At 55.7% G+C, this 25,240-nt stretch overlaps 12 protein-coding genes across 12 annotated transcripts; 4 read left to right on the forward strand and 8 right to left on the reverse strand.

Annotated features, from left to right (window-relative positions):
* Positions 1 to 162: 162 nt before the first annotated feature.
* Positions 163 to 1,186, reverse strand: F5144DRAFT_608682 (uncharacterized protein). The gene is made up of 2 exons (XM_066791600.1): positions 616 to 1,186; positions 163 to 558 (listed from the first exon to the last, which is right to left on the reverse strand). The coding sequence occupies exons 1-2, from the start codon at positions 990 to 992 to the stop codon at positions 408 to 410; spliced, it is 528 nt and encodes a 175-aa protein (XP_066649100.1). The 5' UTR covers positions 993 to 1,186; the 3' UTR covers positions 163 to 407.
* A 684-nt stretch (positions 1,187 to 1,870) lies between these two features.
* Positions 1,871 to 4,300, reverse strand: F5144DRAFT_589203 (GLUT4 regulating protein TUG-domain-containing protein; the record flags this gene model as incomplete). The annotated part of the gene is made up of 4 exons (XM_066790013.1): positions 1,871 to 1,960; positions 2,499 to 2,605; positions 2,778 to 4,108; positions 4,164 to 4,300. The coding sequence occupies 4 exons, from the start codon at positions 4,298 to 4,300 to the stop codon at positions 1,871 to 1,873; spliced, it is 1,665 nt and encodes a 554-aa protein (XP_066649101.1).
* A 650-nt stretch (positions 4,301 to 4,950) lies between these two features.
* Positions 4,951 to 6,307, forward strand: F5144DRAFT_557379 (proteasome component). The gene is made up of 4 exons (XM_066788019.1): positions 4,951 to 5,285; positions 5,351 to 5,369; positions 5,451 to 5,905; positions 5,994 to 6,307. The coding sequence occupies exons 1-4, from the start codon at positions 5,283 to 5,285 to the stop codon at positions 6,135 to 6,137; spliced, it is 621 nt and encodes a 206-aa protein (XP_066649102.1). The 5' UTR covers positions 4,951 to 5,282; the 3' UTR covers positions 6,138 to 6,307.
* A 244-nt stretch (positions 6,308 to 6,551) lies between these two features.
* Positions 6,552 to 9,522, reverse strand: F5144DRAFT_543803 (uncharacterized protein; the record flags this gene model as incomplete). Its single annotated transcript, XM_066787267.1, has 2 exons — positions 6,552 to 9,337; positions 9,405 to 9,522. 2 exons carry the CDS (start codon positions 9,520 to 9,522, stop codon positions 6,552 to 6,554), a joined length of 2,904 nt encoding a protein of 967 aa, XP_066649103.1.
* A 1,065-nt stretch (positions 9,523 to 10,587) lies between these two features.
* On the forward strand, positions 10,588 to 11,313 carry F5144DRAFT_61038 (tubulin binding cofactor A). Its single transcript, XM_066791655.1, has 2 exons — positions 10,588 to 10,942; positions 11,011 to 11,313. The coding sequence occupies exons 1-2, from the start codon at positions 10,763 to 10,765 to the stop codon at positions 11,200 to 11,202; spliced, it is 372 nt and encodes a 123-aa protein (XP_066649104.1). The 5' UTR covers positions 10,588 to 10,762; the 3' UTR covers positions 11,203 to 11,313.
* On the reverse strand, positions 11,205 to 12,770 carry F5144DRAFT_61011 (Tho complex subunit 7-domain-containing protein). Its single transcript, XM_066791650.1, has one exon. The coding sequence runs from the start codon at positions 12,598 to 12,600 to the stop codon at positions 11,425 to 11,427; it is 1,176 nt and encodes a 391-aa protein (XP_066649105.1). The 5' UTR covers positions 12,601 to 12,770; the 3' UTR covers positions 11,205 to 11,424.
* An 851-nt stretch (positions 12,771 to 13,621) lies between these two features.
* F5144DRAFT_589207 (RNA polymerase II transcription factor SIII subunit A-domain-containing protein) lies at positions 13,622 to 15,148 on the forward strand (the record flags this gene model as incomplete). The annotated part of the gene is made up of 2 exons (XM_066790014.1): positions 13,622 to 14,916; positions 14,965 to 15,148. The coding sequence occupies 2 exons, from the start codon at positions 13,622 to 13,624 to the stop codon at positions 15,146 to 15,148; spliced, it is 1,479 nt and encodes a 492-aa protein (XP_066649106.1).
* Positions 15,149 to 15,556: 408 nt separating this feature from the next.
* F5144DRAFT_557390 (ubiquitin-related domain-containing protein) lies at positions 15,557 to 16,717 on the reverse strand. The gene is made up of 4 exons (XM_066788021.1): positions 16,458 to 16,717; positions 16,291 to 16,345; positions 16,122 to 16,204; positions 15,557 to 16,048 (listed from the first exon to the last, which is right to left on the reverse strand). Exons 1-4 carry the CDS (start codon positions 16,466 to 16,468, stop codon positions 15,964 to 15,966), a joined length of 234 nt encoding a protein of 77 aa, XP_066649107.1. The 5' UTR covers positions 16,469 to 16,717; the 3' UTR covers positions 15,557 to 15,963.
* On the reverse strand, positions 16,718 to 18,343 carry F5144DRAFT_557393 (uncharacterized protein). Its single transcript, XM_066788022.1, has 3 exons — positions 17,984 to 18,343; positions 17,517 to 17,915; positions 16,718 to 17,428 (listed from the first exon to the last, which is right to left on the reverse strand). The coding sequence occupies exons 1-3, from the start codon at positions 18,120 to 18,122 to the stop codon at positions 17,052 to 17,054; spliced, it is 915 nt and encodes a 304-aa protein (XP_066649108.1). The 5' UTR covers positions 18,123 to 18,343; the 3' UTR covers positions 16,718 to 17,051.
* Positions 18,344 to 18,417: 74 nt separating this feature from the next.
* F5144DRAFT_557395 (band 7 family-domain-containing protein) lies at positions 18,418 to 19,798 on the reverse strand. The gene is made up of 3 exons (XM_066788023.1): positions 19,443 to 19,798; positions 19,008 to 19,363; positions 18,418 to 18,953 (listed from the first exon to the last, which is right to left on the reverse strand). Exons 1-3 carry the CDS (start codon positions 19,699 to 19,701, stop codon positions 18,633 to 18,635), a joined length of 936 nt encoding a protein of 311 aa, XP_066649109.1. The 5' UTR covers positions 19,702 to 19,798; the 3' UTR covers positions 18,418 to 18,632.
* A 77-nt stretch (positions 19,799 to 19,875) lies between these two features.
* F5144DRAFT_625798 (hinge domain of cleavage stimulation factor subunit 2-domain-containing protein) lies at positions 19,876 to 21,848 on the forward strand. Its single transcript, XM_066792240.1, has 4 exons — positions 19,876 to 20,345; positions 20,402 to 20,527; positions 20,620 to 20,738; positions 20,816 to 21,848. Exons 1-4 carry the CDS (start codon positions 20,294 to 20,296, stop codon positions 21,455 to 21,457), a joined length of 939 nt encoding a protein of 312 aa, XP_066649110.1. The 5' UTR covers positions 19,876 to 20,293; the 3' UTR covers positions 21,458 to 21,848.
* An 18-nt stretch (positions 21,849 to 21,866) lies between these two features.
* F5144DRAFT_608692 (uncharacterized protein) lies at positions 21,867 to 25,082 on the reverse strand. Its single transcript, XM_066791602.1, has 3 exons — positions 24,368 to 25,082; positions 22,452 to 24,305; positions 21,867 to 22,391 (listed from the first exon to the last, which is right to left on the reverse strand). The coding sequence occupies exons 1-3, from the start codon at positions 24,652 to 24,654 to the stop codon at positions 22,115 to 22,117; spliced, it is 2,418 nt and encodes an 805-aa protein (XP_066649111.1). The 5' UTR covers positions 24,655 to 25,082; the 3' UTR covers positions 21,867 to 22,114.
* Positions 25,083 to 25,240: the final 158 nt, after the last annotated feature.

Consider the following 25,240-nt stretch of genomic DNA (forward strand, 5'->3'; position numbering starts at 1 on the left):
GCGTTTGCGTTGCACCGGTGCTCTGGATGGGTTTCGTTGTTCCTGAAGGGGAGTTTTGGTCAACATTTACACTTGGAGTTCAACCTTTTTATCCATAAGGCGAGCAGCTACCTGGGTAAGGAGGGATTCAGGCTTCAGTGATGCATCGTTTGACAAGAAAGGCGGGTATGATGGGCGTTGATTGCCCTTTCTGAATGGTTACGGTATAGCTGCTATCTGGCATCTCTAACATGTCTGCGTCTCTTGAATGATGTCCATCGTCCACTCGCATCGAAAGATTCGCTCGAAAAAAAGCCAGTTAACGCCATGTCCCACCTCTCATGCTTGGTCCCATCTCATTCCCGGATACCTAGTATCCCCATCAGTGCCATCACCCTGTGTGCCGGTGTGGTCGGTTCGGAAGGGTCTTAGTTCGGCCTCGGCTCAAGGCTGATGAACACGGCAGACAGGACGCTCGGCGACGACGAGCAGACCTGGCCATCAGCGGTGCCATTCACGGTGCTCGTGGTGCATTTCATGTTCGGCGTAACCCAGCCGGCAGCCTCGAAGGGGCGGTTCCTAGTGATTTGGTCAGCGTTGTGATGACAAATGCCCATTTTTCCGCTGATAACTCACTCAGTCTCGAACGGACAAGCTCGCTCAACCATGGTAAGCTCGCGCTCGTTCCAGATGAACTCGACTAGGCTGTTCTCGCAGGCATAACGAGCAGCGAGGTCCTGAGGGCCAACGTTGACCGAGGTCTCGTTGAAGTGGCACTTGGTCTCAATGGCGGGCATGACGCTGTCATCCGTGTAATCGAACTCGACGGTGGCGGAGTGGTTGCTGCCAACCTCGGGGGTCCAAGTGCGGAAGTTCTTGATCACAAATTCCTCGGGATAGGTGCAAAACTGGCCCTTGTGGGTGACCCTGGACAGGGCCAGGGGGATCTTGTAGGTCGGTGAAGCCACGGCGAGCTGGGCCGCGGCCATAATGGCGAGGATGAAGTGCAGCATTATTGTAACTGATGAATCGGCAGAACGGAGATAAAGGTGGAGGTGCTCGAGTGATGTGCAAGATATCTGGGAGATTCCTGACTCTCTCAAGAAGCAAACGGCTGGCACTTTAATGAAGGAGAAGTGAGTGTGGTGATGTTTGGTGGTTGGAAAAATTGGGGGCTTATATAGTTTGAGATTTGAGAATGAACCGGTTTAAGTGTGTGCGCACCTTCCACAAACGCGCACAAGAGCACAGTACCTGCATACAGTTTGCATTCCTCTGTTGCCCGGCAGCAATGCCAGGCTGGGATCTTACGCAATCCTCGAGACCGGATGGCAGCCACTAAGTAACCTTTTCCCGCCTGCCAAATCATCGTTAGCCAACCTTGATGGTTTAGTTCAGCATGGAAAGGCGGCTTCTTTCCGCTCAGTGATATTACTTACAGACCGGTCAGCCCTTAACTGTGGGGTAAATCTGGAATTCCGCTCGGGAGAAACTCTTCGTTGGCTGTGCCCTTCCCTCAGCAAGTACTGGATCAACTGGCGAACCAAGGTGGACATCAAGGTTCTTTACTCCCCTGAGCACTCTTACTGAATTGCAATTTTAGGCCCTAGCTAGCAAACCTGACTAGCTTGCACGGTTGGTGTGCAGAACCATGGAAGCCACCCTCGTGCGAGTTTGCACTGTCTTGAGGTCAAACTGAAGCAACGACTCGGGGCGTCTATCATTGGGCTCTGCCAGGTTCGCCTCTTCTGAAGTTTCCGCCTGCGTAACGTACAGACTCTGGTTCTTCCAGGAGTACATACACAAGCCGTCTCACAAGGTTGTGATGGGTTTAGTGTGACATTAAACAATTGAGGCTGGTACGAGATGGTGAATAGCGGTGATCCTAAATTCATGAGGCCGCAATGCCAATGGGACAATCAAGGCACAATGAACCTTGCACGCCCTCATGACCAAGGCTACAGAGTGTTTGTTGGCTAAGCTTACTGATAACAAGCCTAACTTTGGTAGGACAAAAGTGATATTCGAGAGCTCACGTTCGGGAGGTCGCATCTCACTCTCATCAGGACACACAAAAATCCTTGTAAACTGAGCAAACTAAATCAAATCGAGACCATTCAACCCGGGTCATGCCAGGAACTTGCGTACTCCGTCACACCTAACGAAGCTTCTGCCGAGCGGCTATACAAGGATTGTAAGCCGTTTGGACGCTCGAGCGGCTTGCTCTCTCTCAGCAGACATGATCATACCTACAGGGACCAAATCTGCTACACAGCAAGTTGAGGATACAATATCGATGTGTCGTTCAAGGGCCGAGCAGGGGAAACATACTAAGGCCCATAACCCCCTCGAAGCAAGTCACTAGACTTTTGCTGGCCAGCCCCTGAGCGTTGGCATGGCAACAGAGAACCACTCCTCGCGCAGCCTGGGGAATATCTGTGGGCGGGCTTTGCCACGTTACTGGCTAGGTATTGTGGGTTGAATAGACCGTGTGTCTGCAAGGATGCTTCTTTTCTTACATGTATAGGGGCCCTCGCAGTTGAAGTCTCATCAATTGCGCTAACAACGACAGACACAGGATCGCGGAGCATCTGACCGTAACGGAATGTCCAGTCGTGCTTTCTACCTACCAATTACCGTTACCAGACAAACTCTACCCCCCAACGCCGCATGATGCAAATACTCCCTAGGCATTGGTAACATTCAGCTCGACCTAGTATTGCTCCCACCATACCCCCGCTGACCGTTGCCCCCTCATATCCCCCGGCCTCACTTCTTCCCCAGCTTCAAGAACTTGCCCAGTTTCTTCTTCATCGCATCCGAATCCAGACCACCCCCACCCTTACCCTTTTCCTGCCTGGCCGGCTGTGCAGACGACGGCCCGGCCGCATCGCGCTCATCTGCCACGCCCTCCGGGATATCGGGCACCACCACCTCCGTCGCCTTGCTCGCGACGCTCCCCTTGAGGAACGGCTCCTCCCGCACCTTCCCCGCGACCGAGTCCTCCCAGAGCAAGTGCAGCATCTCGCGCCCCTTGAGGCGGTACTGTGCAACCAGCGCCTTACCGCTCTCCTGTATGACCGTCTTCGGGCCGGGAAGGATCAGCTTAAAGGGCGCGGTCGGGTGGTTCATGATGTTGCGGATGGCCTGGTAGAGAAACTCGCCGGTCTCGACTGGTGTGATGGTCCACACGGCTGAGGTCTGGTCGGGGAAGCGGACCTTGATCTCGACCTTGGTGACTTTGGCAAGCCGGGCTGCCTCCTCGGCGGCCTCAGCGGCCAGCTCAGCGTCGGACTTGAGACGCGTGTTTTGGGCTCGTTGAAGGAGCTGGTGTTGGCGGAGTTGGGCATGGGCGATGGTTGGTTCGTAGACCGAGTCGTCTTCGCGTGTGTGAGCGGCGGCCGGCGTTGAGGATGTCGGCGCGGCGAAGACGCCGGTTGGTTGTAGAGGATTTGATTGGGAGGGGGCTGCAGCGGATGGTCCGTCGACTTCCATGGGCTCGCCTGCTGTGCTTGACTCGGCTGGAACACTCGGCGCTGCTTCTTCGGTGGTGGCCGGCGTGGCAGCTGGAGCGGCAGCTTCAGGCTGTGTAACTTCCCCCGGAGTACCTTCATCCGCTTTCAGTTCCTCGGTAACCGGGGCCGGCTGGGGCTCTGCTCCCTCTTTTGATGTCGATTGTTCCGGCTCCACCTCGTCGAGATACTGGGCGATCTCCTGCATGGCATCGTAAAGCGTCCTCTCGCCGAGCTTGAAAGAAACCCTGAGCACCATGCTACCAGAGTTGATACCACACTGCGAGAGTGTCTTCTGCAGGTCCTCCATGGCCGCATATTCTCTACCCATGATGTTGACCACAGGGGCGTCGTGGTACAGCTGGCCACTGTTGGTCCCCACAGGCACCCCCCTCCCCGTAATGCTCAGGCCCTTCTCCGAGCTTTCAAACTGCCGCATAACCTTCCATAAAGACATGTCGCTGGGAAGCTTCTTGGTATACCGCTGACCGTTAACATCAAGAGCAATGGACACCACCGAGGCGCTCTTTGACTTTTGTACGAGCTCGAGTTTGGCGCCAGGACCGAGCCCAGAAGTGCGGAATGGGCCAGTCAAATCAACCAGCTTCTGCTTGTGCCTGTGTTTGTGAGTTGATTGTAGCAGATGGGCTGTCAAGTCGAATGACTACTTACTTGAGCTCGTACTTATCGCTCTTTAGGTTGAGCTTCTTACATGCTTCGCCCAACACATCGACCAGGTACGTCCCTGGTGAGACCTTGACTTTGGCCCGTCTGAAATCGGTAGAAACAACCTCGACATGTGTCGACATTTTGGCGAAACTGTGAGGGATTGTTGAAAAGGTTGGTGGCGTTGGACAGCTCTGGCAAGTTGAACTAAAGCTCAAGCTCCACTCAAGTGAATGAGTGGGATAAGTCCTTGTGAGCCTGAGGGCAGAGAAAGAGTCTCCGCAAAAGAGCAAGAAAAAATGTTATTTATCTTTGTATATGATTGCTGTCGGATTATAGTTTGAGTAGATGTAGAACGATCACAGCAAACGGGTTGATTGCTTGATGTTTGCTTTGCGGAGGTAGGTTGCTTTGTCAGGAGGGATGAGATGGAAGCTCGGCGGAGAAGCTCAGGTCCCACGACGCTGTATAAGACAGCTAATCTGAGGGCTTATTTGCCAACAGAATTTGCTTTTATGGCCGAGAATTGTCGAATGTAGCAAGCTTAATACCGGGATGTTTTTGATTGAACACCAAGAAGCATGGATGTCGGTGGAATACTAGGGAATCGCCATCTGAGTATGTGGTGGGATGAGAGAGCCTGGAGGATGGAGGGGCAATTCCACTGATGAGACGCCCCACAGTGGAAGCTCCCCGGGCTCGTGCCAGGCCCCAACATTACCGCCGCCCGACACCGCCTTTCATACATGCTAGGGACCCCGGTCGCCCCCATGCCACGCCAGCTGCGTGTTGCCTTGCACCCACCCGAACGTCAACTCCAGCGCAGCCTGTCAGCTGGAGCTCCAACCCGCCCGACCACAAGGCTGCTACGAATACCAACTACCTACTGCACGAGGGAGCTCTCTATCGCCCACGGCACCGCAACACCATCAGCTTGCGATCCCGTTTTGCGCCCGTTTCCTGGCAACATATTCAGGCCCACGACGAATTCAGTCTCTTATTTGCGCCGAACCCCGCCCGCCTTGAACCTGAGAGCTCCATCGTTCTTGTCGGCCGTCCCACTTCCCGGAATCATCGACCGACTACTCGACTGCTCCCAAAGACGCATCATCACCCACAGACAAGATGGTACGCCAACACCATACCTCATTCTCCCCACCGCAATGCTAACAAAATGATCTCTCTCTCTCTAGTCATCCCCCTTCTCAATAAGTACCTCCCCCCCGCCTCCCAACCCAACCACCACCCCACCGAAAACCAGCAGCAGCACAGCATTCTAACCCCCCGCAACAGACGGCGGCGCGTGCGTAGCGATGGTGGGCAAGGACTGCGTGGCGATCGCGTGCGACCTGCGGCTGGGCTTGCAGGCGCTGACGGTGTCCAACAACTTCCCCAAGGTGTTCCAGTACGGCGAGAACGTGTTCCTGGGCCTGACGGGCCTGGCCACCGACGTGTCCACCGTGTCGGACCTGTTCCGCTACAAGGTCAACATGTACCGCCTGCGCGAGGAGCGCCACATCGCCCCGCGCACCTTCGCCAACCTCGTCAGCAGCAGCCTGTACGAGCGCCGCTTCGGCCCGTACTTTGTTAGTCCTGTGGTTGCGGGGTTGGACCCGACTACGGGTGCGCCCTTCATCTGCGGGTTTGATAGCATTGGGTGCATTGATTTTGCGAAGGACTTTATTGTCTCGGGGACTGCGACCGAGCAGTTGTTTGGCATGTGCGAGAGCTTGTGGGAGCCGGATATGGTATGTGCATTCTACGACGAAACTTTGATTGTGGTGCTAGGTTGCCGCCGGGATGGCTTGCTGACAGGGCGGGTTGCCCGCTATGTAGGGTCCGGATGCGCTCTTCGAGACGATCTCGCAGTCTCTCCTCAACGCCGTCGACCGCGATGCTCTGTCTGGCTGGGGTGCTCACGTCTACATCATCGAGAAGGACAAGGTGACCAAGAGGCTGCTGAAGGGGCGACAGGACTAGAGGGTGATAGAAGCGTTATGAGCTATGATGGAATGGCGGAGAATAGTGTCCCGGCGATGGTTAAGCCAGGCATACGGGCGTTGTACATAACAGTACAGCAGTTCGAGACTCCGTGGTCGATACGCAATGAAGACCGCAGAACAACCACAACCACAACCACTATCATCACATGCCTGCTTGTGACTCGTGATTCTGCATTGACTGCTTGCGCAGCTATGTTGGATTATGTACTAGTACTATACAGGTCTACGTATCTATGTACGCCTGCCTCCACTCTATTGGTCCTTCTTTGCCTTCGGCAACCTGCGGGTCGAGCTTTGAACGAAGAATGCCCGCTCAATAAACTTGAGACCTTCATCGATGAGACTGGGAAGCGTTAGCAATGTTTCAACAAGATCAAAGGCTGTAGGGTACTTACACAACAGGCGCGCTAATGTACAACACTGCCTTCCATTCGGTCCAGTTGAGAGGCAGAATGGAGAACAGCGACTGGAGGAACGGAATGTACAGCAGGGCGAAGTGCAGCGCCATCGACAGGGTAATGGCATACACGAGCATCATGTTCTCCCACACGGGGAGCGTCAGGAGCGACTCGCTCGATGAGAGGGCGTTGACGGCGTTGAACATCTCGATGACGACCAGGATGGAGAGCGAGACGGTAGAGCCAGACTTGGCCATATCGTTGCTGAACATCTCGCAGCCGATCTCCGGGAACTCGGTCGAGCAGCGGTGGAAGTGCGACAGCTGGTAGAAGGTGATCTGGGGCCCCTCCGAGTGGAACATGAACCACCAGGCGTAGCCCGCAACCGTGGCGAGGCCGACATAGGTGCCGATGACCATGTACCGGAAGAACAGCCAGCCGCCGATCAGGGCCTCGTCGCGTTTTCTCGGCTTCCGCTTCATGATGTCATGGTCAGGCGGGTTGAAGGAGAGAGCGGTGGCCGGGAGACCGTCAGTGACCAAGTTGACCCAAAGAAGCTGAACGGGGATGAGAGCCTCAGGCATGCCCAGGGCGGCCGTCAGGAAGATGGAGACAACCTCGCCAATGTTGGACGAGATCAGGTAGCGAATGAACTGCTGGGTGTTGTTGTAGATGGAGCGACCCTCCTCGATGGCGACACCAATGGTAGCGAAGTTGTCGTCGGCCAGAACCATGTCGGCCGCGAGCTTGGACACATCAGTGCCAGAGCCCATGGCCACGCCGATATCAGCCTTCTTGAGAGCGGGTGCGTCGTTGACACCGTCACCAGTCATGGCAACGACCTCACCGAGGGACTGGAGCAGGTCAACAAGCTTTGACTTGTGGGTAGGCTCGACACGAGAGAACAGCGAGGCATTCTTGGCCGCCTCCAGCTGCTCGCTGGGGCTGAGGTTGTCGAACTCGCGGCCCGTGAAACTCTTGCCAGCCAAATCCTCCTTGGGACCGAAGACACCGATCTGACGGCAGATGGTCTCAGCTGTGTTGCGGTTGTCACCAGTGACGACAATAACGCGGATACCGGCATCCTTGCACTTTTGGATGGCAGCAGGCACCTCCGGGCGAGGGGGGTCCAGCATACCGACCAGACCAATAAGAGTGAGGTTCTGCTCCAGAGCGGCGTACTCGGCGGTGGACTTGGCCTTGTGGAGAAGGGGGTCGCCATTGACGTTCTCGCGACGGGCTAGAGCAATGACACGAAGACCCTTGTTACCGTAATCGACGACTTCCTTCAGGAGCAGATCGGTGAGCTTGCGGTCTAGGGGAACTCGCTTTCCGTCACGCCCGAGCACAGCATGGGTGCAGCGTTCGATGACAGACTCGGGAGCACCCTTGACGAACAGATTCTGTTGGCTACCATTCTGAACCAGAACCGACATGCTCTTGCGGTCGCGCGAAAACTCATAGGTTGCAAGACGCTTGTACTGCTTTTCGTACCAGGAACTGGCGTAGTGGACACAATCCTGACCCTGGCTGCTCGAAGGCGCGCAAGGGCCAACCTTCTCGACCATAACACGCAGAGCGCCCTCGGTGGGTTCGCCAACGTTGGAGTAGGTTGCCGTAGAAGGGTGGTAGTCGAGCCGGGCGTCATTGCACAAGGCAGCGACTTCAGTCATCTGAAGAACCGTTGTAGACTCCTGGCTGAGGTCCCGAAGTACCTTGCCCTGGAACTTGATGTCACCCTTGGGTTCGAAAGTCGTACCTTCGACGTCGAGCTCCTCGAGGTCGGTGCCCTGGTTGTTCAGATAGACGATCTTGCTAACGCTCATTTGGTTCGTGGTCAGGGTGCCGGTCTTGTCGGAGCAGATAACGCTGCAGCTCCCGAGAGTCTCGACGGACGGCAAGCTCCTGACCACGGCGTTCTTGGCAGCCATCTTGCGGGTTCCGAGGGCGAGGCAGGTGGTGATAACAACGGCAAGACCCTCGGGGATAGCGGCAACACCAAGAGAAACGGCGATCTTCAGGTAGTAGATGGCGCCCTTAGTCCAGTTTCCGTGGTTCGCGTCGCTGAAGTGAGGGATGTTGATGAGCCAGACGAGGACACAAATGACAGTGATAACCTTGGCAAGCTGGTCGCCAAAGTCGTTCAGCTTCTGTTTCAGCGGGGTTGGCTCCGAGATCTGAGCGGTGATGCTCTCGTGGATGTCGCCAATAGCCGTCTTCGACCCAGTCAAAACCACCACAGCCTTAGCGTGGCCAGTCACGACGGTCGTTCCCGAGAAGAGCATGTTGATTTGGTCCTGAAGCACCGCCCGATCGTCATTGATAACAACCTGGCAGTCCTTGCCCACGCTCTCGCTTTCTCCAGTCAAGATGGCCTGGTCGACGGCAAAGCTGTTGCTCTCGATCGCGACAAGACGGCAGTCGGCGGGGATGCGCGCGCCAACGGCGACGTCAACGATATCGCCGGGCACAAGCTCCTCCGCCTTGATCCGGTGAATCTGGCCATTGCGAATCACGTTGGCCTCGTTGGCCGAATATTCCTGCAGGGCAGCAATGGCCTTCTCGGCACTGCTCTCCTGCGAGACTCCAACAACAGCATTGAGTACCAAAATGGTGAGGATAACGGCCGGGTCGACGAACGCGCTCCAACCCCCTTCGTCTTCGAAAAGCGCCAACACAAACGAGATAGCAGCGGAACCGAGAAGGATGAGGACTAGCTGGTCCTTGAATTGTTCGAGAATGAGTTCCCAGAGAGGGGTAGGTGGTTCCTCGGCGATCGCTGTCCAGGAAGATGTTAGCGACGAAGGAGAAGGAGAAGGAACCGGGGCTCGACAGGCGCCACATACCATTCTTCCCGTGCTTGGCTCGAGACTTCGAGACTTGCTCGTTGGTCAACCCAGTCGCTTTGCTCACACCGAGCGTGCCAAGCACTTCGTCAATCGACTTCGCGAAGGCGTTGTCCATGCTGCAGGCGTTGCCGGCCCCAGGGTGGCAGCGGGGCGTCTCGGATATCTATGAAGAGCTGCAGGCAGGGAACGGGAAACCGAGATTGAAGAAACCCTGAATACCTATTCACCGTGAAAAAAGATCCTCCAATGCAAGACAACTAATGCAATTATGAGGATAACATGGGCAAAGCAAGGCAACTACAGGCCTTCTTGAGGAAAGAAAAATGACAAAAGCGAGTGGAATGGAGATTTGAAACAGATTCAGCCTTCCAACCGTTCCGGGCCCATGTGCACTGGACGACGTGTCCAATTCAAACAAATCGCCGCTCGGCGCCTTTCGTTGGGTGGAGTGGCTGCTGACAAGTGGTCGCCCACAGCCGCGCCCCAATTGCGGTCCCAACGTGCAATCCCCCTGGGCCCCCCTTGGTCCAGGCGCATCGAACCCCGCCGAACCCTCTTATCTCCGACTCGGCTCTGCAGGTCAGCCTTGGAAGGCCGTTACCGACTCTCCCAGCGCACAGGGAACCAATCAAAGTTCAATCCAAGAGCCGACAGAACCGTGTTCACGATCGGATTTCCCGTCTTGTGGACACTCAATGCCTAGAAAGGACGGAATTTCTTCGGGGTACGGCAGGCCGGAGGACGGAACTCCCGGGAGTCGGCGCGGCCCCGGCTGTCGGTCCGCTGTTGGTTCGAGAGAAGGCTCGGTTCCTGGTCCCGTTTTGGTGTCGTTCTTGTCAGACGTCAAAGTGGCCCTGGAAGGTACATAATGTAACAGCAGCCACAGGTGTGGGGGTTCGAATGTTCTGGTGCCTTTCGTGTGCTAAAAGCCACAATCAAGCCACGATTATCCCAGTTGTTTGAAACGCGGGGAGAATTCGCGGAAGAGCCGAGCGCGTTTGGCATGCCTGGAGCAAACCGGAAAGGACAAAGGATTGGTTTGTTTGAATATGTGCAAACTGTTTGGGTGCCGACACGTGGATGAGTAATTTAGGCCGTCACATAGATCCAGGCAACCCATTTCTTGCCAGTGGTGATGTCCCTATTCGTACATCCCCAGAACGATATCGCGGCTGTCACCTAATTTTTACCCCGCCAACCCCACCTCGAAGTCAACAACACAACAAGCACATCAGGACCCAGAGCTTGCTCACTGGACGACGCCATTCAGGCAACCAAAACTGAGGAATACATAGACCTGCGTCAGGCCCTCAACTGGCACCAGCATCCACAAACTCGACACAGCAACTCCCATAATGGCTCCCCCAACGTCCCTTGCCATCGCGACGCAGGCCGTCAACCGCCTCGTCAAGGAAGAATCCTATTACCACAAAGAACAGGCTAGCCAAGAGAAGCGCATCAAGAAGCTAGAGGAGGATATCGAGAGCAACAGCCCGGACCTGGATACCAACGCCGAGTACATTCTGAAGCAGGAGGTGGGTCACCCATTGCAAACACACACATACAAGGTTGGGTGACAGATCAACCCTAACCCTCAATCTAGAAAACCGCCCTGGACGAGACCAAGGCCGTATTCGAGCCGTTGAGGCAGCGCATCTCGGACGCTGTGGACAAGCTCGAGGAGCAAATTGCCATTGCGGAGAGTGATGGTACCGGCCCTGAGGAAGAGCTAAAGAAGGCAAAGGAGGCGCTGGAGACGGGCCAGAAGGCTGTCGAGAAGGCAGAGGAGTCTTAAGCTCGACGCATACTGCGTGTGTTAATACAAGATGACGGAGTTCATGTTCGCTGGGGTTGAGTGATATCAATATCAGATAATGGCCAACTTGGGTAGCTACATCACACTGACACATACCCAGAAGTGCCATATCTGTACATTCATGGGCCAAGAACTAGATGTCCCAAGATTAAATTATGGCCTGCGTAAGCAGCATGCAATATACCGACAGTATTTGGCGGACTACGTTGTGTCCATGCTCTCTCCCTCTCCGTTGACTACGATCTGCGGCATGTCGTCGGCTGGAGGCGGAGTCAAGGGACTATCAGGCTCCGATCCAGCGTCTTTGGCATCCTCCGGCTCGCCCATCTCAACATCCTCTCCCCCCTCGGCTTCGCCCTGGATTTCCCGCTCGACAGAACTCTCACGGCTGCCCATCCGGCTACCCATCTGGCTGCCAACTTGTGAAAAGCTCGCGTCCGTGGCCGTAGCCCGTTTGGCCAGAAACGACTGGCTGTCCAGACCCGGCGCAGGGCTATCTCTCGCCGGCGTCCGGCCACCAGCAGACACTGGTCGGGGTGTACCCACAGCATCACTCTCGGCGCCATTCTTCGGGGCCAGCCCGCCCTCGGGTCTGGGCGATCCCTCCCGACTCCCCATCCCCGAAGGCCGCGGTGTACCCCCCGCCTCGTCGTCGTCCATCCCCTCCCTCCTCTCGACCTCCTCCTTCTCGTCGCGAATCAGCCTCCTCAGCCGCATGCTCTCGTCCATGATCCTGGCAAACTGCTCCCTACGCTCGTGCCAGGTAACACCATAAGCCTCCCTCTCAGCCTCGAGCTCCGCAATCTCGTCGCGCAGCTTGCGCAGGTTGGCGGTCTGCTCGGCGCGCGGGCGCAGGGACGCGTTGCTGGTGATGGCGTCGGCGAGCGCGTCGAACTCGCGGCGCTGCGCCAGCGTCTCGCGCGCCTGCTCTAGCTGCACGCGCAGCTGGGCCGTGTTGCCCCGCACCGACTGCGACGCCGCCACGATGCGCTCTCGCTCCGCCGCGTACCGCTCGCGCTCGCGCTCGTTGGCCGTCAGTAGGAATTGAAGTCGTGCGATGCTGCTGTCGAAGGCCGCGAAGTCGATCGTCACGTCCTCCTTGAGCTGCGCGAGGTCGGGCGACGCGCTGTCGGTGCTTGGGGCTGGGGTGCCATCGCGTTGTTGTTGGCTGGGTGTGGCTTGGGGCGATTGCTGGCTGGGAGTGCCGTTTGTTTCTGGGGGTGGTGTCGGCGCTTGTCGAGCTCGTGCGATTGTAAGGGAGTGGAGGGTGCTGAGGCGCTTGGTGATACGCTTGAATGGTTTCTCTTCCACGTTGAGCAGCCGGGACTTGTGCAGCTCTGTTTCCTCCTTGTCGTCGAGAAGGCCCCAGGATGCCATCTTGTGGCCGTTATTGTTTTAAAACCACAATTATTGGTAGAGCGGGCAAATTGCGATTCAGATTAGGCGGGCAGGGAATCTCGAATGGTGATTTCTGGCATTTGATGTTCAGAGATAGATCTCTCGGGAATGGAGTACAGTTCTAGATTAATCCAACCCTTGCTTGAGCCGCACACGGGTGTGGGGCGGAACCACAACACACAGTGTATCCCACAGTATCCAATACATGCAAAACCATCGAGCTGCAATGACACACGCATGAGATGACGCAAACAAAGGGCTGGGATTCGCACAGTGCGATGAGGCCTGTATTGGCCACCCGAATAACCTCACATGCTCTTGCCACGTCCCATCTGACTCTTTCCATAACACTGTGCCACCAAAGTACTCTTGACATATCTTTATCGGCTCTTAACTGACAGTGCTCTACAGATGAAGCTGACCGTAACATGACAGCATCCATCTGGAAAGAGCCTCCTGAATGCATACCGGCGCAGCCTCTTTATAGCAGGTCTGCCCTTGACGACCCAAATCTTCACTGTGAGGAGCACTTCTCCAAATTTGCTCGGGAACCCAGTGACCTGAACCCGTGACTTGAGCCGTGCAGCGATGCCTGGAGCTTCCATATCAGCAGACCACCACGAACCTGAATAGGCATCGGCATTATCCCCCAACACGCTGCCTGCATCTCAAGCCCATCATCCTACCTTCAGCTATCTTCGAGTTCTAGACGCTTGGGTACACTGCACAGCACCTCAAAACTGCTATCAATACCGCACTGGCTTACTGCCGATTTGGAGACGCCCCCAAAAAACTATAACGATTGGGCCATCGCTTTTCCTATCGCCCGTCCCATCGTCCACCTCTCCTCTCGTCATCCAAAATATCAATCGACTCATCTCCGATTGCTCGGCCTGCAGTCATCTTCCATTGCCCTCATCACCAAACCTCACCTTCTTGACATCAACCTGTCAACCTCAACTCTTTCAACCTGAACCAGCTCCAGTTCAAGTTGCTCACAATGGACCAACAACGCACTCTCGTGCAAACCTCCCTGGGTCCCCGCCTCGTTGTGGAAGTTCCCCTTGGTGCTCGATCTCTTGCAGAGATGAGCTTGAAGGTGGCAATCGACAACGTCAAAATGATCCAAAGTCTGGGCGACATCCCTCCTTGCTACCTCGACCCAATCCTTCAAGCTGTTAAGTCAGCCGAACAGCTTCACGTCATCGAGATCAACAGTTACGATATCTATGACGAGACTGAAAAGCACTGGAAACGCATCATCAAGAAGGACTTCCCCATCCTCGCCAATAGGCACGATTACGCTCCCCAAAACCGAAAGTCGTGGCACAAGATCTACGACAAGTACAAGCAGCTTGACAATGAGCAACTCGCTGCCGCTACGGAGAAACTGATGAAGGGGTTCGCCGTACACACCCAAGAGAAGCAGTCTCGCGCCTCCACCATCATCTCGGCAGAGAAAGGCGGAAAGCTACGCAAAGCCAAGGCCAAACCCGGGTTCAATACGCCGCGGTCGGATGGCAGCTTCATCTCCAACACCAGGGCTCAACTTCGCCGAGAAGCGTTCCGCTTCAGTCGCCCGACGCCGTCAGGTCAACTTCCCGTCCAGCCAAATCAGATCAAGAAGCCACCCCCCGCCATGGTCGATGACCACCGCAGAATGGCGTATGGCAACTCAATCCCTGAACCACCTCCGATGATTCGAACGCCGCGCCAGAGATCAGCTCCGAACGCTACCGGCAGCGTCCAGAACCGCAATGAGGGCGAATCACGCCTCCTCCAGATCAAAAATGGGGGCCAACCCAATACCGGACCTGCTAAAAATGTTCTCAGCTTCAGCGATGACGAGGGTCCCAACGATTCTCTACCGAATGATGCTGATCTCTTTGGCGACGCGGATGATGACGATCTTTTCGGAGACCTTGAACAGGAGAACAAACCGTCTTCTGCCTCATCACCACAGAAGTCACGCCCCGCGCCTCGGCCGGTCCCGACTCAATCTTCCAAGCGCCGCCGTAACGTGGAGGATATAGACACTGGGCAACCAACCAAGCGCCCTCGCGGTTTCGGAACAACAACCACTTCTGCCTTATTGCTGCCTAATAAGGCCCCCAATCAACCTCTTAAACCCCGCCCCAAGGGCTTGTCGGCAGCGCCGGGTACCAACCAAGCCCTGCGTAAGATCCCCCCCGGGTCTTCTCCCAAGGCAGTGGCCCCAAGCGCCGCGCCGCTCCGTAGGTCCTTTCCCGCTCATACCGGGTTCTCTCAATCGCCCCGCGGCCACCCCCCGCTGGAGTCCCAGCTTCACCGCCCCGTCCCCCGACACCCGAACCCGGAAATTAGCACTACCCCTCTGGGGCTGATCCCTAATAAGCGCCAGATGGCGATTGCTAACAACCGTAAGATTCCACACAAGAAGGACGAAAACGGTAAACCGATATTCGAGAATGGGAAATCGGTACCAATGCACAGACAGGTTGGAGCCCACGCGATGATACGACCCCCGAAGAAGCTAAAGTCGCCCTGAGATCTCGGTGGGTTAAGTATAATGGTGATATCTGAGCGGACAACATCTGGGAGGGTAGGGCGAGGTTCCGTGGTTTGGAGTTACGGCTTGGTGGTTTGACGGTTGAGTTTCATGGTTTCACTGGTCTATGGTTTTATCGTTTCGTGGTCTTGTGGTCTCATGGTCATATGGTGTTGTGGTTTACGAACTGATTTACTTGCATGGTGTTCTCGGAAAGGTTCTGAGGCTGTTTCAGCGATTTTGCTGTCATATTTCAGCTCCAGGGTTCTTGGAGTCATAGCTTGGGGATTTTCCATGGTTATTGTACGACAATGGGTCGGAGATATCACACGGATGTCCGTTGAAACCCAATGGGATAGGGTAATTGTTTTCACATTTCTAAACGTGACATTTGCAGGCAGCCGGTGGTTGATAGCGAAGTTCCGCATTGCTAATATCACTGACTTCTATTTGTCGTTCCTCTCTAGACTGTCAGCTTGTAACCTTGTAACCACCCTTGTGAGAAGAGAGAGACAGGCTTAGAATCATCATCCGCAGCTCCAAACAACGAACTACTAACAAAACTAACACCCACCTCCTCCCTTGATGGCGTGCACATTCCACATTCTACAACACAGGCGGTCAAACCAGGTTCCTTGTTTCCCGCCGTCTTTCCTAGCAGAGCACAAATTAAAAATAAAACGCTAATGCACCGTCTTGCCCGGGTAGGTAAAATAGGCAGCAGGATCCCCCAGCACTTTCTATTCCCCTCGCCCCTCTTGACTCGACTCAAAACCTCATCAGCTACGCACACCGTTTCCTCTCTCTTTCCCCCTTCATAGCCCTCCCCTGAGCGCCAGAACCAAGTGCAGCGTGGCCCCGCCGACTAGGGCGTAGTCATCCGCCGTCTTGTCGTCGACCCTGGCTCTGGGTTTAGTACGGGGAAATCGGGGGAAGGGTAGGGGTTGGGGATGGAAATGACCGCCACACTCACATCTGCTTGCCACCGTGGATGAGACGCTGCTGTGCGGGCGGGATACCCTCCTTCTCCTCGACGAGGTCCTTGATTTTGGAGACCTTTGTTTGGCGGGTCAGCATCTCGACACCAGTAGTAGATAGATAGACAGCAGATATGAAAGGGGGACGGGAGGGAACAAAAGTACCTGGTCGCTCCCCTCGACATCGAGCTCGATCTCCTTGCCGGTAAGCGTGCGGACCCTACGGTTGGGGGTGGTTCATCGGTCAGTAACGGGGGAGGGTTCTCCCTGCTCCGGGATAGGCGGGATGGTGGTGGCGGGGAAGGCGGCATCCATTCCGCGGCGGGACATACTTGATGAGCATCTTGGCGGACGATGATTGTTGACTTGGTTTTTGGTTTTGAGGAGGTGGTGGGGTTGATGAAGTTGAGGTTAGGGGTTTTTTGTTGGCTTGGAGCTTGAGCTGCAAGCACGGCGGGGTCGGGATGCAGTCGCGTGGTCCAAATTTGGGCGGTTGGTGGCAAGCAGGCTGAAGGCAGCAGAGGTGCAAGTTGGGAAGTTAGGTGCTTGATAAGGAGGGGTAGTGGGGTAACTGCAGTGAGGTTAGAAGTGGGGCTGTGTGAATGCAAGTCATGGATAGCTTGCAGTTTGCATGCGGCCGTAGGGACATCGGAGCCAACTGGTCAAAAGTCGATCCTATGGTCTATATGGAAAGAAATGGGAGGCCCATCGTAAAGAACCATTACCTGATATTTTGTACATGGTAGTATGAAACATACATTTTTGACTTCATTATATCTGTCTCCGTACCCCAACCGAGTGCTGCGCTGAAGCTCACAAACAATGGAACCAGGAACCGGCGCCTGCACGTGATCAGCCAGGCGACCTTTGACCTCGTCATTAACTTTCCAACAGCCGGGCGATTCCATTACTTTCAAATCCCCTTTCTATATATTCCCCGCTGGTGGTCGAGATAGGGATGGCGCTTCCAGTTCCTGCCCCGGGCTGTTCACATCCATCTCCCGCGCAGCAACCTCATTCGCGGTCAGCTCTGCCGCCCCCCAATGTGTTTGTTGACCGCCGAATGTATAGTAACTCCCCTCGAGCTCTTGCGGTGGTCGAGGTTCGGCGTCGACCTCCAGTGGTGTCTTTGGCGGCCCCGGTACGCTCTCCGCGTCTAACTCTGGTTTGCCGGTCCACGTTTCTTCCGGGTTCTGAGATCGTTTCCGTCGTCGGGCGAAGAAGAGGTAGATCCCCACAAGAATAGCGAGACCTGCGACGCCCCCAATCACCGGGCCAGCGATCCATGCCTGGCTGCCACCCCCTGAGCCGCTCGAGTCAGCGGATGCGGTCCAGCCTTGCATTAATCACAATTCTCGGAATTCAATCCAAGAAGGAACGAATAACCCTACCGTTGTCACCAGTTTCGGTGCTCCCAGCTCCAGTCGTTAGACCAGTACTTTGACCAAAGCCAGTCCAGTCGGATCGCGTGGCGAGCACGTCCACCACGACGGTGTAGACTTTATCGGTTGTAACGCCGCCCTCTACCAGGCCAGAGAAGGTGGCTACTGACAGGGTGGTAGATTTTGTAAGCCACGATGTCGGAATGGTGTAATGGACGGTGGACGTGGCGGACACGGGGTTAGTGTCGCAGTAGGCAATGCCCTCGCTCCATGGGGGATTGCCGTTAGGGCCCACCCAGTTCGCCTCGAGGCAACTCGCACATTGCTCAGAGTATTCTCGAAACGGCCCTGCAGGGTCACAGAGCGAGGGGTTGATGCCTATTTGTTGGAATACCAGGTAGGCATTGTCTACATTAGACAGATAATTAGTATTCAGGTGCATCATCAACCAATTAGTCAGAAACTAATTTTCCTACTGCAAACATCTAAGCATACTGCTGGGATGAAGAATTCCACCTCTCCTGCTGTGCTGCTGGGTGAGGCAGGGCCGCCGGCCTGACCCTGGTTAGCAAAACTGGAGACGACCGAGGTCGTCTGCCGGGGAACCGGGCGCATTGTTAAGGTTGGAAGATGAGTAAACTACCGTGGAGGATGCCGACGGGAATCTTCGACAGCTTCAGCCTTGCCGAGTTCTGGCTACTTTATACTGGCCTCGCCGCCCCCAAAGATGTGACCACACAAACAAGTGTGGGTGGTAATGCGGGGGCGCAGCCAATCTCCCCCGTCTCTGTGGTTATAATCATGGTTCCAGGAACATTTGCCGGTAGCTACTTGCATTTAGACGAATGATGTGATCTGAAAGGCTGCATGCCGCATGCGAGTCTTCTCAAATCTGCGGCGTGGCAACCATCGGCAAGATCGTCGATCCAGTCAACGACATAGGAATCACTCAATTACCACATACATGCAGCGTCAATACCCAGTAAATAAGGCTCCTTAAGGAGAAGAGAGTAGCTGAACTTCATAAACCCAGAATCATCATGTTGTTACACGGAGACTGCTCGTCATATCCCCTTAAACATACAGCAGAGATTGTCCATCGCGCCCACCGACGCTCCAGCCTCCTTACTTCCTCTCAGTCTGGTCGAAAACATTCAGGCCCAAGCCCTCTGAGTCGAGTAGGAGTCTGTTCTTGCCACCAGCCTCTTGCAGAAGCCCGGCAATCGTGCGAGCATTCTCCAACTTCTTCAACTCCACATACGCCTTGTTCTTCTTGATAGCATCACCAATGAGCTCGGCCGACCGGGCCTCACCCTGTGCCTTGACAACCATGGCCTGCTTCTCCTGCCGGGCCTTGTCGACGACGAAGGCGGCGCGCTGTGCCTCTTGTTGGGCAACCTGCTTGGCTTCAACCGCTGCTGTGAACTCCGGGGAGAAGGCGAGATGCTACATTTCGAATTAGCAAAATCCAATGCAACCCCACCCATTCTCGTAACTAACCGTCAAGGATACATCATCCAGGGTGATGTTGAATCGCGCGGCTCTCCGCGACAAATTCTCCCGCACGAGCCTGGCGACCATCTCTCTTTGGGTAATCAGTTGGCTGGCGTTGAACTGGGCCACAACACTCTTCAGGACTTCGTTGACGATCGAGGGGAGGACGCGCTCGTCGTAATCCTGGCCGAGGGTCCGGTAGATCTGGGGGAGGGACTTCACATCGGGCCTCGAGAGCACACGGCATGTGATGTTGACCATTTGGAGATCCTTCGTGCCGGTCAGGGAGGAAACGTTTCTCGGTTTCGCTCGCACATCGTAGATAATGGGTGTCTCGAACCACGGGACCATCAAATGGGTACCTGGAGTCAAGTTAGTCTGGGTTCTCGGACATGGGTAATGATATCGGTATCGGCGGGGTGGCGGGGTGGAGGGTCGCACCTTCGGCGTAGATATCTTTGCTGACACCGCTCAACCTCCGGTATTTGATCGCTCTGTGACCACCGTCGACGTTGAATAGGGCGTTTTGGAAGAGGAGTGCGCCGCCGCCGAATAAAAGAAGACCGGCAAGACCGGCACCAATACCGCGGGGAGAGCCACCGGGGAAACCGCCAGGGAAGCCAGCGCCTCCACGGCCGCCGGCCTTCGCAGCGGCCCGGATCCGATTGGCGTAATCCTCAAATGGACTGCGATTCGACATCTTTGCTGGTGGTCAACGGTTGAGGCTCTCGACAAACCCACAGCTCGGTTTGCTTGGTGGAGAAAGAGCTTCAGTAGCTTTCAAGGGCCAATTGGTCCGTGCGCTGCTGGGTTTCTTTTTTGGCTCCCTCACGTGCGCCAAAACCGTTCCCTTTCAACAACCCCTGTCCGTACGGTATGGTACATACACATATTGTGTAATGTAGCTATCAACTGGAACGTGACTTTCAACCTCTTTTTCGTCCCAACATTCATTGTTGATCTAAGGAAATTCGCCAATCTCATTCAAACCACACTGCCTACCTAGAACTGGCCTAACTGCAGGACTCACGTGAGTTAGAGAGGGACAGAGCGCTTGGAAAGCCCCAATTGTTGCGCTAGTCCACTTGCTTTGGCATAAATCCATCACCTGCTGCCTTTGTTGGTTCTCCATCTCTCCATCGCTCACTTCCGACCCCAGACGTGACCTTCACAACACTGCACATTCCCCGTGCCATCGTTCCTGCGTATCGATACCTTGATTGTCCCTACCTTTTTCATCAAGTAGTCGTTACCAAGCAGTTCTACAGGGCAATTGCCCAGTTCCACACACGATGTCGACCCGACAACCCTCTCGTGTTGTGTTCGTGGGGAATATTCCGTATGGTAAGCTATATGGGAATGGTTGCCGCGATCTGATCTTTGCTGACCCACGTCAAAAGGCTTAACGGAGGAGCAAATCACAGAAATCTTTAGTGGTGCAGGCAGAGTGCTGAACTTCAGGCTTGTTTACGATCGTGAAACTGGTCGACCGAAAGGGTTTGGATTCGCTGAATTCCCTGACTACGGTACGCCCTCTTCCCACTCTTTCACAACCAACTTTCTCTTCTCTTCCTTTTTCTACAAAATCCATCAATTACTGACAGCACTCTGCTCTCAGATTCCGCGGCTTCAGCAGTCAGAAATCTCAACGACTACGAAATCATGGGTCGCAAGTTGCGCGTCGACTTTAGTAACGAGACGGTCAGCGATGAGGATAATCGCGACCGCGATGGCGCAGTATGTATTTTCCTTTCTTCCCCGCAATTCCCTCCCCATCCTCATCCAGGATCTATCAATCTAACCGCCACCCTCAGGCCGGTACCAGCGGTGCCAATTACTCCAACCCCGCCACAGCCAACGGCAGCGGCGCCAATGTCCCCTCCGCTTCAATCCCGGCCGCTGGCCCGGGCGGCGGCGGCGGTTCTTCTCTCCCGCCGCTCCCGCAGGGCAAGGATCTGCCCCCCGGTGTCTCCTGCACCGACGCCATCTCGCGCACGCTGAACACGCTCCCCCCTGCTCAGCTCCTCGACATCCTGCAGCAGATGAAGACGCTGGCCACCAACGACCCCGCGCGCGCCACCGAGCTGCTCGCCCAGGCGCCCCAGCTCAGCTACGCCATCTTCCAAGCCCTGCTGATCATGGGCCTGGTCTCGCCCGACGCCATCAACTCGGTCCTCGAGCCCGGCGCCGGCCCCATCATGCCCCCCGCAGCCGGCCCCGCCGCCGCCACGGGCACGCCCCCCGTCGCCGCGCCTGGTGGTTACGCGCCGCCGCCTCTCGCCGCGCAGCCCGCCGCCCCCGTCGCGGCTGCCCAACCCCCCGCTGGCCAGGACCCGGAGTCGCTCATGCGTGCCGTCATGGAGCTGCCGCAGGAGACTATCGACCAGCTGCCCGAGGCGGAGCGCCAGCAGATCATGATGCTGCGCGCGAGCTACGGCGCGCAGACCCGTCGCTAAGGCTCCGGCTGAACGCCGCAAGCAGACCTCGTGCGAGGGAAGTGGTGGTGGTATAGGCAAGGAGAGCGGAAATCTGGCGCGTCTCCTATTGATTGCATGCATGCATGGCGGTTGGGGGCTCTGTTTCCTTCCGGCGGTTTCGTTTTCTCTTCTTCTTTCTCTTTCTGTTTCTGGCGTTTCGGAAATGGGGCAGGCTAGGTAGAAAAAGGCCCGCGGTGCAAATGCCATGCTATATATATGGGATTCTTCTGGACAGCTGGGATATGATATTGGGGCCGGTGATTATGAGAGATCAGTCGCTAGTTTGTCATAGACCACGTTTAGGGAGTTCTAGCAGCAAGATGATTTCAGCCGATACATTGAGAACGAAAAATGAGGCACTTCTAAATGACTTCCATCGATGTCAAACATCATTCTTGAATCCATGTATTAAAAGTCAATACTCACACGCTTGCCAGCGTGCGTTGCTAACCAATGTTGCAAATCCATCCACCATTTCCAACGCCATAATGCAATTCTAGCCAACCCAAACCTCGGTAGCCATGCAGCCTATATCTGTGCCGTATGTATGTATGCACGCACTCCAACACAACCTACCCAAGCAAACCAGCCTCGCTCCTAAGGCTAAAGGCCCCTGCAAAGGCTATCCTTTAAAGTTCAAACAATGTTATACACCCTCTTCGCAATCATAAAGCACCCCAGACCAAAGCAGAGCAATCCCGCCGTAATGGCAATGAACCAGTTGAGGTCGCCCTCATACTCCTGGCCCGGCACCCACACGTTCATGCCCCACAGACCGGTGATGATATTCATGGGAAGCACGATGGTGCCCAGCACCGTCAGCTTCCCGAGCACATCAGCCGTCTGCTCCTGCCGCTCGTTCATGCGGATGTTGATCTGGGCGAGGTAGTTCCCATGAGAGCGAGCCAAGATCCTGATGAAACCGTTAGTTAGCTTGTTTTCGTGTGTATTCCGGTACAGTAAAGCAACTTACTTCTCGTAGTGGCTCAGGTTCGAAGTCATGGTCACAATATGATCCTGAATGTCGCCGAGGTACAAGCCGATCTCGGACCGTGGCGCCACCTCCCAGTGTTCGTTGCAACGCTTGGCAAAGCCCTTGATCACGTCCGCCTTATTGCTGAGAAGCCGGTAGAGCGACATGACCTTCTTGCGGCAGTCTCCGACCCGCCGGAGCATGTCGCGACCAGCCTCGGCTGACTTCACCTCGGCCGAGTCCGACTTTTCGTTAAGTCGCCGCTTCTCCTCTCTCATGGCCTGGTCTTCCTCCGAATGCATTTGCAGGATGGCGTAGTCGATGTCGTCTACTTCATCCTCGATGTTTTGGATAAGTGGCACGAAGACATCGGTGATGTCGTCGATGATGGCGTACGAGATCCAGTCGGATGAGAGAATAAGGTAGTCTCGCAGCTGGCGAATGCGTCTTCGTACGTTGGCTGGATGCGGCGTTACCGAGAAGTGGAAGCTGAGAACGCATTCCCGGAATACGACAACGTACATGTTGACGGGCTCGAGGAAGTTATCGCTGGCCAAGTCCTGGTCGAAAGAACGGTAGTTGACGAAGTAGTAGTTGCGGAATAGCTCTACCTTTTCCCGTTGCTCCTGCATCATGATATCCTCGGCCGTCAGCGGGTGTATCCCGAAGGCTTTAGAGATCACTTTCATCTCGGCCTCCGTCGGACTGAGAATATCGAGCCACCACACTGGACGATCTCCGTATTTGAGGGGTTTCTGCGGCTTCCCGTTCTGTGCTGACTTCAAAGGGTCTTCTGGGGGTTTCAAGCCTGCAGGTGTATGCCCACCCGAGTCCGCCCTGGTTGCTTCACTATGATTCGAGTGTTTTCGGTCCGATTCGTGGGTTGTGGTCGCGAGCGATGGTTGTCGCGATGGGATGAGTGGATCGCCGCCTTGCCCTCCAAGTACTTGGTATAGATCGACGTTCGGTTCCGCCTCATCGTCGCTGTCGTCGCTGTCGTCGAGAACCGGTGGATCGGGGACAAAAAGCTCCCTAAAGGTGCCCCCGGGTTGTACCAACTCCGAAATCGACTGACTGTGGATAGTGCTCTGGAATTCTTCGTTGAAATAGGTGAAGCGATAGGGCGCTGCCTCCTCGGCCTGAAACCATCCTCGGTGTACAGGTCTCAACCTTCCATTGATCAGTTGCGGCTCGGTGATCCTCTTCGCACGGCGTTCCTCGCTTCGGCCTTCCTTTTCAAATCTACTCCATTCATCCAAAATGGACAGATCGGGCCATTTCCCACGCCGCCTTCGTGGCCTCGGCCGGTACGCGGTATCACGAACACTAGGCTCGTCAAGTTCGGAGAGGCCTTCTTGTGGAAAGCAAACGTCTTCTTGGGCTTGCAGAGCGATGGTTTTCCTCCTGCCCAACGGCGACGGTTTGCCTTCATCTTCGTCTTCGCTCCCCTTAGTCGTGGAATGCTCGCCGTGATCGATCTCGTCGCGTAGCAGTACATCGCCAAAGCTCATGGTCATATGGTCCGTGGCGTGGAGAGCAGGCGATCCCGGTACGGAGGGCGGGTAGTTCACATTATAGACATCGCCAAGGCGCCTCTTTTTGCTGCTACTCGCCATGCTCGAATCGCGTCGGCTCGTGGGGCCGGTCTTTCGTGGAGTATCGCCCGTTCCATAGCCAGGGGCAGTGTCGCTCCTCTGAAATGCCGGGCCGGGGAGCAGAGGTGCCCCTTCGTCCTCCTCGTCGCTATCTACCCTAGTTGCCGCCCTCGGTCTCGTGGTGGGTTGCGCAGCCGGGATGGAGGTGCTGGTCGTCATCACGGAGGGGCGTCTAGGTCGTAGAAACGGCGGCTGTTCCCTGAAGTTCAAGTGGTTAGTCCCTGAGGGTAGGGCAACACGCGCACGATCGGCAGTCCTTACCTATGGTCGAGCAGCGCTTCGCTCTCCATGCTCGTGGCGCTAAAGTTGCGACCCGGCCTCGTATAGAAGCCCGGTGGGAAGTTGCCTAGCCCCTCTTCGTTGTCGCCGTCCTGCGCTATCTCATCGGCAGGCAGCGCAAATGACTTCCTTCTCTGCTTCTTTTTCTTCCCCCCTCTGTGGTTTTTGCGTCTTCTTGGGCCGTGACCAGTCGAGGATGGGGGGTTTGTGGTGTGAGGAGACATCGAGCCGGATATCTCCGGGGGTGGTTGTTGGTTTGACGAGTCCATTGGGGCCAGGAACCAAGACAGCGGGTCTAGGCAGGCTAGCAAATCAGCCTCGCTGGGTCCCTGTCGTGTTTCAACGAACAACGATATTGTTTTCGCTTCTCGGGCACGTGGGGGGCCAAACTCGGCTACCGTTGCTGAGGTATCCCGATTGAGCCACAAGGCATCGAATGACGGGCGATAAAGTGGATGAGGAAGCAAGATGAACTGCGAGTGTGATTGGGGCCACGTCCAAAGGTGGATTGAAAAGTGAAGATCGAAGGCTTGGTCGAGTGCTCGGCCTACACGGCAAGGCTGTCGGATCTGCAAAAAGGGCGGTGTCGCTGGCCGATATCACAAAGTTATGGCAGGGTCGGCGGCCAGTGGTGTCCGCAAAAGATGGAGGGCGGTCGCATGGTCGGAAGCTCTGGTGTTGGAAGACAAAATACCGGTCGGCTCGAGTGGCCAAGGTTCCAACTTCCTGGTGATGTCAGCCAGACAAGCAGATGCTGCATCGAGTATGCGGCTTCTCATTGGTTGGTTCAGGACAGGATGGGGGTCTTCGCACTGCAGCTCCGGCGCAGCTCCCCGCATGCGCGGGGGTTCGACT

This window comes from Chaetomium tenue (genome assembly GCF_020726465.1).
Source record: "Chaetomium tenue strain MPI-SDFR-AT-0079 chromosome Unknown F5144scaffold_1, whole genome shotgun sequence".
Lineage (NCBI taxonomy): Eukaryota > Fungi > Ascomycota > Sordariomycetes > Sordariales > Chaetomiaceae > Chaetomium > Chaetomium tenue.